The sequence below is a fragment of the Octopus bimaculoides genome, chromosome 28 (genome assembly GCF_046866305.1).
Source record: "Octopus bimaculoides isolate indiv1 chromosome 28, ASM4686630v1, whole genome shotgun sequence".
In the NCBI taxonomy this organism is placed as follows: Eukaryota; Metazoa; Mollusca; class Cephalopoda; order Octopoda; family Octopodidae; genus Octopus; species Octopus bimaculoides.
In genome coordinates, this window is record NC_142955.1 from 1,441,963 (window position 1) to 1,456,386 (window position 14,424).

The window sequence follows — 14,424 nt, forward strand, 5'->3', positions numbered from 1 at the left end:
GCACATGTACCAGTTTCTGATAACCCAGCCAGCAAGCTCATTACTGATATCATCTCAAAATAGTTGCTTTTACTGAAAGAGAGAAATATAATTTAAAGTTTAACTGAAAAATGTGCTCTCTCTCTCTCTCTCTCTCTCTTTCTTCTTTCTTTCTTTCTCTCTCTCTCACACACACACACACACACACTTTTCATTTCATTCTTCCAAAGTAGCAGTTGATGTAAAAAGCAGTGTAAGTTTTGAGCTCAACAGGTGATGAGAGAGAGGAAATGGTGATAGTGTTTCGGTGTCATATATTAGAGATACTTACACTAGCATCTTTATAATAAGAATTTAATTATCTTTCGGCTTTATTCAGCGGATGTCAATGTTGGCTTTTTCTTAGTGGATTATCAACAGACACTTTATAAAGAAGCTGTACATGTACCGCTTTCTGATAACCCAACCAGCAAGCCCATTACTGACTTCATCTCAAAATAGTTGCTGTTGCTTTTACCGAAAGATAAACAATAATTCATTTCTGACATTTAATTATAGTCTTGTCTTGTTGGTTTAATTATCTTGTTGTTTTAACTCTTTCATCATCATATTTTTAACGAAATATACTTCCTATATGATTCAATTAATTCTAAAAATAATTAAGAACCTGGTGTATGATGTATTTTGTAAAGAATAAAAAAAAAAATTAAAAAACGTACTATCTTTATCCATTACTAAGATGGCGTTTTGGAACATAATTTGACAAGATGATCTTAGAGAAAAATTATGAAATCATCATCATTACCATAAGCAGAGGCATGGCTGTGTGGTAAGAAGCTTGCTTCTCAAACACATGGTTCTGAGTTCAGTCCCACTGCATGACACCCTTGGGCAAATGTTTTCTACTATACCTCTCAGGCCAACCAAAGCCTTGTGAGTGGATTTGGTAGATGGAAACTGAAAGAAGCCCATCGTATATATATGTATATATATATATATGTTTGTGTGTCTGTGTTTGTCCCCCTAGAATTGCTTGACAAGCGATGCTGGTATGCTTATGTCCCCGTCACTTAGCAGTTTGGTAAAAGAGACCGATAGAATAAGTACCAGGCTTACAAAGAATAAGTCCCGGGGTCGATTTGCTCGACTAAAGGCGGTGCTCCAGCATGGCAGCAGTCAAATGACTGAAACAAGTAAAAGAGTAAAGAGTAATTGTTCACATCATCAAAATCTCAAAGCTATAGGATTAATGCTTGATTAATTCAAACCAACGTGAATAAATAAGCACTCTGACTGATAGAGGATTAAAATGGATGGTTTTTGTGTCATAGAATCTTGGCTAGTCTCAGTTGGGTTGGAATAAAAAGTGTTGACGTATATTATCTTAATGTTTCATCTTCAATATATTATCTTAATGACCACTGTCCTACTGTCTGGCCTCACAGTATTTCATTTTAATGTGTTATCTTAACGTCTTTGTTTCACTGTGTCATTTCAATGTCTTTTCTTAGTCTTCTCATCTGAACTCTTCAGCTTTTAAACCGGTCATACACTCTCATACCTTCACTCACACTCACATGCCTCACTCACACTCAACCCAGCACTCACACTCAAACCACCACCCACACTCAAACCGTCACCCACACTCAACCCAGCACTCACACTCAAACCGCCACCCACACTCAAACCGTCACTCATACTTAAACAGTCATTCACACTCAAACCGTCACTCGCACTCAAACCATTGCTCTCATGCTCACTGACACCCAAACTCATACCTTCACCCTCAGTCACACCTTCACTCATACCATCACTCACACGCCTCACTCACCCTCACTCTATTCTGATATTGCAGTTTGGCAAGACCAGCTACACAGTGAAAGGTCTCTGCTTCTCGCCAGACTCCACAAAGATCGCCATCGGACAAACGGACAACATCATCTACGTTTACAAAATTGGAACTCAGTGGTGAGTTACACTTCAGCAGCTCTAGCTTCCTATCCTGGTGAGGGGGTTGCGGTGTTGGTTGTGCTCCATGGTTGTAATGTTTAGCTCCAGGACAGGTCTGACTGAGCAGGCCAACGTATGACCAAAGCTATTGCCGGCATAGTATATCTAGGACTACATCATTTAATGTGTCCTTATTACTGTTTAACCCTTGGTCAGTCCTGATCCAGCAGACCTATGATTAAAGGTCTTCCACCTGTGACCATCTTGCCTTTTATTCAGACATAAGTGTATCTAGGAGTACATTGTCTGTGTCCTTCTTTGTTACTGTTTAACCCCAGGTCAGTCTAGATCCAGTTGATCTATGATCATAGACGTTCCATCCCTGTATTATATTCAGGCATAGGGTAGCAAGGATTACTTTATCAAATGTGTCCTTTCTTGCCGTTCTTGTCGCTGTGTAGCCCTGGGTCAATTCAGACCCATTCTCCAACCATGCCCATCCCAACTTTTATCCTGACAAACTTTGGAAAGGGACCAATTTTGAGGCTCGCTCCTTTTGCTTCCCTATTAACTATGCCACTGTGTGCGTGCGTGCATGTGTATGTGTGTGTGTGTATTTCTTTTAATTTTCCCTTTTATGTTTGCACAGGGGAGATAAGAAGGTGATATGCAACAAGTTCGTACTTCAGAGTTCCGTAACTGCGATGGTTTGGCCTAACAATCAAGCTTTGATTTTTGGCCAGGTCGATGGAAAGGTGAGTTCCCATTTTTTCAGCCACTAGCTCTCTATACCCGTGTGATACATTATTTGTGTCTCTGTAAGAATTTTTCGACTTACCTTCTGCTTCTGTTCTTGTGTGCAGTGTTGTGGGTGTGTTTGTATTCATGTGTGTGTGTGTGTAAGCATTAATGTGTGTGTGTTTGTGTGCGCATGTGTATGTGTGTGTGTGTGTCTGCATGCATGTGTGTCTGTGCATGCATGCCTCTGTGTGTGTGTGAGTTTGTGTATGTGTGTGAGTGTGTGTGTGTGTGTGTGTGTGTGTTCATGTGTGTGTACTTGTGTGTGTATCTGTGCATGCATGTCTGTGTATATGCATGCATGCCTCTGTGTGTGTGTGTGTGTGTGTTTGTGTCATAGGCGGCGAGCTAGCAGAAATGTTAGCACGCCAGGCAAAATGCTTAGTGGTATTTCGTCTGTCGTTACGTTCTGAGTTCAAATTCTGCCAAGGTCGACTTTGCCTTTCATTCTTTCAGCGTCAATAAAGTAAGTACCAGTTACACACTGGGGTCGATGTAATCGACTTAATCCCTTTGTCTATCCTTGTTTGTCCCCTTGTGGGCTTTCCTTACTGGCTTGTTATTCAATATCATTTCATGTGTGTGTTAAATTTGACCTCCCTATTGACATCCGGCTCTTGACCTTTGACCTTCGACATCCGACCTTCTACCTCTCAATCCTTCTCTGACCTTTCTTCCAGGTCCGTGCAGCCAACATGAAGAGCAACAAGTCGTCCACAATATACGCGACCAACTCCTACGTCGTCTCATTGGCTGCCAGGTAAGTCACATGACACATGTTACATGACTAGTAGCAGAACGAGGGGTGGAGTGTTGGTGCAGTAGTGGTCACAGGGCACAAGTCACATGACTTGTAGTGGAGTGGGGGAGGTCTTGGTGGGGTCGTGGTCACATGATTTAATTATTTACTCCATGTCTCCATTTCTTGTACTCTCTCTGGGCCAACTTGGGGCACTTTGTAACAATGTGTGCCATTATTTTGTCTCAAATTCCACACACTATACACTATACACTCTACCAACATCTTCTCACACATATTTTCTCATTATTATTATTATTACTATTATTATTATTATTGAGTGAGAGAGCAGTGCATGCCATCAAAGTGACATTAAGCCCATTATACCCATCATGACTACCAGTCTGATAAGGGTACACCAGGCACATGCATCACAACCATATGTGCGCAACATAGTGATCTCATATCAAGATAAACAGTGCATGACCTTGTGGATGGGGCCCAGTTAGAATTTCTTCAGGTCGAGTAGCCCATCCCGCTCAAAAGGTCCCTGAATAAGGTTTGTTTAAAGAAGTTGAGCAAAACACCCATGTTTCCAAAGGTGAATTATTCAAACCCCAAAGAACTCCTCTCAACACATGGCTATGATGCTCCCCACTACTTCTGCTCGTGACCAAAGATGCACATATCGTCAGCCACCAAGGGACATGCTCAACTGGTTAAGGTCAAACAACTGACAAGCAAATATGTGGTATTGAGCAGAATATTTGCTGTAGGCCATCTTTTTATACCAAGACAAAACAATGTACATGATAACCACTTCCAATCAATTAAGATCAGAAGCCATGAGAACCACTGCCTGGTACTGCATCAGGGTAGACATATTATTATTACTATTACTATTACTATTATTATTATTATTATTATTATTATTATTATTATTATTATTATTATTATTATTATTACTACTACTACTATTACTATTACTATTACTATTATTATTATTATTATTAATGCGGTGATCTGGCAGAGTCGTTAGCATGCTGGGCGAAATGCTTAGCGGTATTTCGTCTGTCTTTACGTTCTGAGTTCAAATTCCACCGAGGTTGACTTTTTATTGTTGTTGTTGTTTTTTCATTTCTCTCCCATGAAGTCCGTCTGGGAAAGCATTCATTTCTGGCCATGCTGATTGTTCCATAGTGCGCTACACATTTGAGGATGATGGTTCTGGTGAGACACGGGTAAGTAAACTCCTCTCTTATCCCCACCTGCTGGCGCCTAACACCACCACACATGGAATATCATAGGCTCGAAACATAAAAGACTTTTCTATTTTTCCTGAGTGTCAAATTAATAGACTTACTTGTTGTTCCTACACCTGTCTTCGTCTTTGTTTTTCTATAAATTTCAACTATATATATATATATATATATATATATACACATGCATACACACACACACATATGTGTGTGTGATATATATATTAGTATATATATATATGTATATATGTATGTATAGGAGAGTATTGTAGTTCACTTGAAGCATTGTGTATTGTTTGTAAAGAATAAAAAGCTTTGAATGGTACAACAATGCACTGTAATACAAAAAAACGGACTATATACCTGTTATAATTTAGTTAACTATAGTCCGATGATATTTCGGAATTACAATTCCTTCTTCAGATATTCTTAGATGGAGTCTCTGCTATAATCTGTTTTCCAACGGCTTAACACTCACGAGATTGAAACATAGCCGACCTCAGGCACTTCTCATGAGGAATTCTGGAAGGAGCTTCGTGAGACCTCTGCTGAGATGCTTCCGAAAAAAGAAAAGCCGTTGGAAAAACGATTATAGCAGAGACTCCATCTAAGAATATCTGAAGAAGGAATTGTATTCTGAAATGTCATCGGACTATAGATAACTAAATTACAACAGGTATATAGTCCGTTTTTTGTATTATAGTACATTGTTGTACCATTCAAAACTTTTTATATATATATATATATATATATAAGCACCCACTACACTCTCTGAGTGGTTGGCGTTAGGAAGGGCATCCAGCTGTAGAAACTCTGCCAAATCAGATTGGAGCCTGGTGTAGCCATCTGGTTTCACCAGTCCTCAGTCAAATCGTCCAACCCATGCCAGCATGGAAAGCGGACGTTAAACGACGATGATGATGATGATGATGATAATAAATATCAGGGTAGGAAAATTTCAGAAATTTTTTACTACCAGTGGCCTGACCATCATAGGACACCTAACACGCTAGAAGGAGTAGTCAAATTCCAAACCACTATTAGGAGTAATTTCGAAGGGAAGGTAAATGCTTTTATTTTTCATTCCCTTCGAAAATACTGGCGAGTTCAGATTTGGCATGATTTTTACAGCTGAATGCATTTTATATGGTACCAGCACCAGTAGGGTCTCCAAGGGATTTTGCAAGGGGGCAGGGGCATTGGAGGAGGGGGATCTTGTGTCAGGTAACGAAAGGTGAAAGTGTGAGAAACAGGTGTCTTGCTGCAGATACAAAAATATATATATGTGTATTATTAATTATTTGCAGGGTTTGCTGTGTCACCATTCTTCAGCCCCTTACGCGCTGGCCTACACCAGTCACGGCATCATAGTTGGGGGCTGTGATAAGAAAATCGTCGCTTATGACAGGGATGGTCACTGCTCGCAGCAGTTCGACTTCAGCCGGGAAGAGGACGAAAATGAGTTCACCTGTGCTGTTTGCAGTCCCAGTGGCTTCTCTGTCATTTTTGGAAGTTTCAACAGGTAAACTCAAATGGTGGGGTTTTGGTGTTTTCGATCTGTCTGTTTATCTATCCGTTTACATGTCTGTCTGTTTGTCCACCCATCTATATGTCTGTTCAAAAGCAAGTGTTTAATAGTGAAACAACATTAAAAATGAAGTCATTAACTTTACATAGGCGTAGGAGTGGCTGTGTGGTAAGTAGCTTGCTTACCAGCCACATGGTCCCGGGTTCAGTCCCACTGCGTGGCACCTTGGGCAAGTGACTTCTACTATAGCCTCGGGCCGACCAAAGCCTTGTGAGTGGATTTGGTAGACGGAAACTGAAAGAAGCCCGTCGTATATATGTATATATATATGTATGTGTTTGTCCCCCCAACATCACTTGACAACCGATGCTGGTGTGTTTATGTCCCCGTAACTTAGCGGTTCAGCAAAAGAGACCGATAGAATAGGTACTAGGCTTCTAAAGAATAAGTCCTGGGGTCACTTTGCTCAACTAAAGGCGGTGCTCCAGCATGGCCACAGTCAAAAGACTGAAACAAGTAAAAGAGTAAAAGAGTAACCCCTTTGAGGCACTTGATGTTTTGGTATGTGTAACCAAAAAGACCCCAATTTTTTTTGTGTTGGGATTGAAATTGATGGGGGCATGTAGAAAACAAAGGATAAAGTGCCCAAAACTATTTTATTAGCATGTAAAATTATATGTTATGAAAGCAGGAGCGGCTGTGTGGTAAGTAGCTTGCTTACCAACCACATGGTTCCGGGTTCAGTCCCACTACGTGGCACCTTGGGAAAGTGTCTTCTATTATAGCCTCGGGCTTACACATACAATTCACTTTTGCCACTTGTGTGAACTGGAGAAACGTGAATTAAAGTGTCTTGCTGAAGGATGCAACGCTCTGCTTGGAATTGAACTCATGACTTCACGACTGAGAGACCAAAATTTCTAACCACTGAGACACGGTCCTTCCTTCAGTAGCTACACATTTTAACTTTCAGACAACATGTAAAATAAAATTATTAATTTTTATAATTAACCATTAACAAGTGCAAAAATAAATTGCATGGTTATTTTGGTAATTGGAAGCAAGAATTGGAGGGAACTGGCACAAAGATGCCTAGAAGTGGAGGGGTCGGCAAAAATACCAAACTCGCTGTCGTCCAGTCAGCTTTCATAATACACACACACACATATATCTATATATATATACGTAATATGTACAATACACACACACATATATACATAATACGTACACATATATGTACGTAATATGCATACACACATAGATATATGTAATACAAAAACATATACCTAATACACACATGTATGTAATACACACACATATACCTAATACACACACACACCTATACATATATATATACATAATATACGCACATATATATACATAATATACGTACATATATACATAATATACACACATATATACATAATACACATACATACATATATATACATACATATAGTTGTTTATTTGTTGTTCTATGGTTTTTGTTTTTCCAGGCTGAAGATCCTGAACTGGAACCCTCGGAAAGGGCTGTGGGAGGACCCCATCAACAAGATCATTCCGAACCTGTACACAATCACAGCCCTCAGCTGGAAGCCGGATGGCTCCCGGGTCCTTGTGGTAACGAATATTATGACAATGACTTTCCTGTGGTCCTTTTTTTTTTTTTACTCCTCCTCCACCTCTTCCTCCTCATCATTATGATCATCATGTCTGTCATCATCTGTCATCACCACCACTACCATCGTCATCGTTGTTATCATCACTGGGTTCGTTGTCATCATCGTTATCATCTGTTACCACCACCCTCATCATCATCATCATCATCATCATAGTCATCATCATCATCATCTTCATCATCATCGTCACCATCACCACCACCACCACCGCTACCCTCATCATCATCATCGTCGTCGTCGTCATCAACATTATCATCATCATCATCGTCACCATCATCATCATCATCGTTGTCATTATCACCATCATCATCATCATCACCACCACTGTCACCATCATCATCATCATCATCATCATCACCACCACCACCACTACCATCAACACCTTTTCCATTGCTATTACCCTGTTTAGTGATGTTCCCAGTCACTGTATGCTCTCTTTCACTCTCTCCCTCTCTCTCTCTCACTCTCTCCCTCTCTCTCTCTCTTTCTAGTTTTACCCACCCCTATTTCTTCTCTCTCCTACAGGGTACCCTATGCGGCAGTGTGGAGGTGTTCAACAGTACCCTGAAGAAGATCAACTACAAGAAGAAATTCGAGATTGTTCACGTTGGCCTTAATCAGGTGAGTCTACTACTGCCGCCGCTTCCACCGTTGCTGATAATGTTGATGACGAAGATAGGCACAGGATCAAAGGCTCTCCAGCTGTGACCATCCTGTTTACGCTTTTCTCTTCAAAATCTGAAGTATTGTATCTGGAACTACGCTACCGGAATGTCCCTTTGCTTTTTAAAAGCAGTGAGGTGCTTGGTTCTGCTTCATCTTATAATAATTCCGCTTGTCACTCCGTTACTTAGCCCGTCCGTAACACTTCCACATGGTTAGTTGAAAGGAAAGGCGGAGAGAGAAAGAGAGGGTAAGGTGAAGAGGGAGAGAGAAAGAGGGAGAGTGTTGTGTATTAAGTTTATAAAACTGTGCTTGAAGTAAATAAAGAACACAGCATGTCACCCAATCCAGGAATCAAAACCACAATCTTACACTCATGGGTCCAGTACCCTAACCACTAAGCTACACACAGGTGTGGCCATGTGGTAAGAAGCTTGCTTCCCAACCACATGGGTTTAGTCCCACTGCATGGCACCTTGGGCAAGTGTCTTCTACTCTAAGCCTCGGGCTGACCAAAGTCTTGTGAGTGGATTTGGTAGACGGAAACTGAAAGAAGCCCATCGTTTTGAGCGAGATCGTTGCCAGTGCCCCTGGACTGGCTCTTGTGCGGGTGGCACATAAATTGCACCATTTTGAGCGTGGCCGTTGCCAGTACCGCCTGACTGGCCTTCGTGCGGGTGACACGTAAAAGCACCCACTACACTCTCTGAGTGGTTGGCGTTAGGAAGGGCATCCAGCTGTAGAAACTCTGCCAAATCAGATTGGAGCCTGGTGTAGCCATCTGGTTTCACCAGTACTCAGTCAAATCGTCCAACCCATGCTAGCATGGAAAGCGGACGTTAAACGAAGATGATGAAGATGATATATATATATATATACATATATATATATATATATATATATATATATATACATATATATATATATATATATATATATATATATATATATATATATATATATATATATATATATATATATATATATATATATATATACATATATGTAGGCCTCACTGAGGCGATGACTTCTGACTGAGACGTTTGGAAATATGCTGTACGTGAGAAGACCCGGCAAGCCAAGTGAGACCAAAATCCAAGGCCTCTGCCAGGGTTGTAGCCAGCCCACTTATGTGTACCTTTCCTTCTTTGGACACTAAACTCTGCTTACGAAGACCTGTTGAGGCAAGTGAAATCGAAATCGAACTAAATTCGACGACTAGCTCCCATGCTAAAGCCGTCTCCTTCATTGGACACTAAACTCTGCTTACGAAGACTGGCTCCTGTGCGGGTGGCACGTAAAATACACCATTTTGAACGTGGCCGTTGCCAGTATCATCGGACTGGCCTTCGTGCTGGTGGCACGTAAAAGCACCCACAGGTCAGTGTTGGTCCAGCAGAATTATGGTCAGATATGTTCCTGTTGTGATCATCCTGTCTTTGATTCAGGCATAGTGTATCTAGGACTACATTGTCTAATGTGTCCTACATTGTTGCTGCAGTTTAACCCCTGGTCTGTCTTGATCCAGCAGGCCTGTGATCAAAGATGATCCTGCTGTGACCATCCTGTCTTTTATTCAGGCATAATGTATCTAGGACTACATCATTTAATGTTGCTTTCCTTTTTGTCACTGTTTGGCCCCAGGCCAGTCCTGATCCAGTACATCTATGATCATAAGTGTTCCATCCTGTATCATATTCAGACATAGTGTATCTAGGACTACAAAAACCAATGTGCCATTTCTTAGTAGTGTTGTTATTTTAGCCCCGGGTCAAATCAAATCGATCAGATCACATGATCAAAACCATTCCATTTATGCCCATCCCAACATTTATTCATACAAAGTGTATCTAAGAGTACAAAAACCAATGTAAACTTTCGTGCCATTGTTGTTTAGCCCTCGGTCATTTTAGATCCATGATCATAAGTGTTCCAGCCATGCCCTTCCCAACTTTTATTCAGGCATGGTATATCTAAGAGTACAAAATTCAATGTACCCTTTGTTGCTGTTGTAGATCATAAGCGTTCCAGCCATGCCCTTCCCAACTTCCATTCAGGCATGGTATATCTAGGAGTACAAAATTCAATGTACCCTTTGTTGTTGCTGTCGTACTAGTTCAGTTCCAGATCTCATGATCAAATGCTCCATCCATGCCCATCCCAACTTACATTCAAAGTGTACCTAGGACTACAAAAATCAATATACTCTATCTTGCTGTTGTTGTTGTTGTTTAGCCCAGGGTCAGCTTCCTCCTACAGGACACATGATCAAAGATGTTTCATTCGTGGTGACTGTACCATCCTTTTTTTTGTTTGTTTTTGTTGGGTTAAAAATTTTTTTTTTTGGGTTTTTTCTTTTTTTCTTTTTGTTTGTTTGTTTTTGATTGCTGACAATTGATTTATGTGTGAAAGCTTTGCCAGTCGGTACCCAGAAAGATTTGCGGGCCTGATCGGCACGAGAAGAGGAATATTCTGACAATTTGATTTATGTACATAGGAAAATGTCGAGGCTTTAATTTATTAACATACACACACACACGCACGCACATGCATACATACAAACACGCATGTGCCCATGCATACACACATACACACACTCACACAAGTAAATCGGTGCACGCACGCATACACACACACACATACATGCATGCATGCACATATGTATTTCCATGCGAACACACGCACACACACACACACACACACATTTATTCGTGTATATGTCTGTGTGTGTGTGTGTGTGTGTGAACATATATATTGGTGTGTGTGTGTGTATATTGGTGTGCGTGTGTGTGTATATTGATGTGTGTATGTATATATATTGGTATGTGTGTGTGTATATATATTGGTGTGTATGTGTCTGTATGTTGATGTGTGTATATATATATATATATATATATATTGGTATGTGTGTATATATATATATATATATATATATATATATATATATATATATATATATTGGTGTCTGTGTGTATGTGTAGCCTGGTGTTGCCATCCGGTTTCACCAGTCCTCAGTCAAATCGTCCAACCCATGCTAGCATGGAAAGCGGACGTTAAACGATGATGATGATGATGATGATATATATATATATGTCTATATATCTATATTTGTCTATCTGTGTATCTATTGATCTATCTATGTGTGTGTGTGTATATATATATATATATGTGTGTGTGTGTGTGTGTGTGTGTGCGTGTCCATATATATATATATCTGTCTATCTGTCTCTCACTCTGTGTGTGTATATATAAATGTGTGTGTGTGTGTGTGTGTGTGTCTGTTTATATATATATATAATTAAAAAAAACAAAGAAAAACAGGGAGAAAGGAAAAATAAAAGAAAACAAACATGAGAACAAGCAAAGTATTATATATGTATATACACACACACACACACACATATATATATATATATATATACATACATAGACAAACACACATACACACATATGCATATATATCCACATCGTCACATCCTTTCATGTGTGTATATATGTATGTGTATGAGTGTGTGTATGTGTCTGTATGTATGTGTGTGTCTATGAGTATGCATGTTTCAGTCATTTGACTGCGGCCATGCTGGAGCACCGCCTTTAGTCGAGCAAATCGACCCCAGGACTTATTCTTTTGTAAGCCTAGTACTTATTCTATCAGTCTCTTTTGCCGAACCGCTAAGTTACGGGGACGTAGACACACCAGCATCGGTTCTCAAGCGATGTTGGGGGGACAAACACAGACACACAAACATATACACACTCATACATACATACATACATATATATATATATGTGTGTATATATATATATATATATATATATATATATATATATATATATATATATATATATATATACATATATATATATATATATATATATATATATATATATATATATATATATATATATATATATATATATACTACGGGCTTCTTTCAGTTTCTGTCTACCAAATCCACTCACAAGGCTTTGGTCGGCCCGAGGCTATAGTAGAAGACACTTGTCCAAGGTGCCACACAGTGGGATTGAACCCGGAACCATTTGGTTGCTAAGCAAGCTACTTACCACACAGCCACTCCTGTGCCTCTATTATTTATTTTCAAAAAAAAAAAAAAGATAAACTGAAGACCCTATTATGTATCCGAGGTCAAATTATTCATGCATCTCAAGTATGGAAGCAATATGTTCAGCTGTTCTCACATGGAAAGCAAATACACACACACACACACACACACAGGTCTATTTTATATAAGATAAAGACATTTATATATTTATATATATGTATATTATTTTATTTATTTATGTGCCCTTTTAAAGCCTAGACAGGCTCATGGGTCCGGTTTCCTGGTTTCTATGGCGTATGTGTTCCCCACCCCTAGCTGGACGGGATGCCAGTCCATCGCAGCGTTACTGAAGAAACAGGAAGAAAGCGTGAGAGAAATTTGGAGCGAAAGAGTACAACAAGGGTCGCCACCACCCCCTGCCGGAGCTTCGTAGAGCTTTAGGTGTTTTCGCTCAATAAAAACACACAACGCCCGGTCTGGGAATCGAAACCGCGATCCTCCGACCGCGAGTCCGCTGCCCTAACCACTGGGCCATTGCACCTTCACATATATGTATATAATGTTCACATTTCTATGCAGGTGATAGTGACCTGTCTGAGCAGTGGTCAGAAGACTGTGCTGAAATCGCAGTATGGCTACGAGATTGACAACGTACGCATCATGGGCAGCGACAGATATGCTGTGGCTAACTCCACCCAGACAATCATCCTGGCTGACCTCTTGACCAACAAATTCACCGAGGTAAGTTACCCACCTGATCATTTGTTGTTGTTTCATTCCAGTTCAGGCCTCATCAGGTAGACGTATAATCAAGGCTGCTCCAGCCTTGACCATCCTGTCTTTGTCTTTTTTTTTTTCATCTATGTATGGAACCCCAAGTCCACAACGGTCAGCATTTTATTTATTGTTATTTTTGTTCTCTTGTTCTCAGACTGCGGGGTTTGATTTGAGAGAAATTTGGCTGCTGTTTTTAACAAGTCTAGATACCACCTGGAGGTTTCCTTCACTGGCTTGTACATACATCCAATGAAATTTCTTACATGGTAGCTGGACTTGGTAGAAATAGCAGCCAAATCTCCTTCAAATCACACCCTGCTATCTTATGTATGTACGAGCCAATGAAGGCGACATCTTGGTACCAAGACCTGGTAGATATAGCAGCCAAATCTCCCTCAAATCACACCCGACTGTCTTATGTATATATGAGCCAAGGAGGGAGTCATCTAATTGGTTGCTGGGCTCAGTAGAAATAGCAGCCAAATCTCCCTCAAATCACACCCAATTATCTTATGTATGTATGAGCTAATGAGGGCAGACATCTTCTTGGTAGCTAGACCTGGTAGACATAGCAGCCAAATCTCTCTCCAGTCTTACTCGACTGTCTTATGAGGCAGACATCTAATTGGTTGCTGGGCTCGGTAGAAATAGCTGCCAAATCTCCCTCAAATCTCACCCTGCTGTCTTAAGTACATATGAGTCAACGAAGGAGACATCTTGGTCACTAGACCTGGTAGAAATAGCAGCGAAATCACCTTACTGTTTTATGTATGTATGAGCCAATGAGGGAGACGTCTACTTGGTATCAAAACCTGGTAGATATAACAGCCAAATCTCCCTCTAATTGTACCCTACTATCTTATGTCTGGCACTGTGTGGAAATGTCATCTACTATAGCTTCGGGCCGAACAAGGCCTTGTGAGTGGATTTGGTAGACGGAAACTGAAAGAAGCCCGTCGTATATATATATATATATATATATATATAG

At 40.2% G+C, this 14,424-nt stretch overlaps 1 protein-coding gene across 1 annotated transcript in view; it reads left to right on the forward strand.

Moving 5' to 3' along the window:
• LOC106873882 (intraflagellar transport protein 172 homolog) overlaps positions 1–14,424 on the forward strand; it is a 78,147-nt gene that overhangs the window by 3,132 nt on the left and 60,591 nt on the right. Inside the window, exons 3-10 of the mRNA XM_089343974.1 lie at positions 1,835–1,947; positions 2,579–2,684; positions 3,408–3,487; positions 4,620–4,707; positions 6,033–6,247; positions 7,750–7,873; positions 8,458–8,553; positions 13,239–13,400. Coding sequence (XP_089200100.1) covers positions 1,835–1,947; positions 2,579–2,684; positions 3,408–3,487; positions 4,620–4,707; positions 6,033–6,247; positions 7,750–7,873; positions 8,458–8,553; positions 13,239–13,400 — 984 coding nt within the window. The remainder of the gene's footprint in view (positions 1–1,834; positions 1,948–2,578; positions 2,685–3,407; positions 3,488–4,619; positions 4,708–6,032; positions 6,248–7,749; positions 7,874–8,457; positions 8,554–13,238; positions 13,401–14,424) is intronic.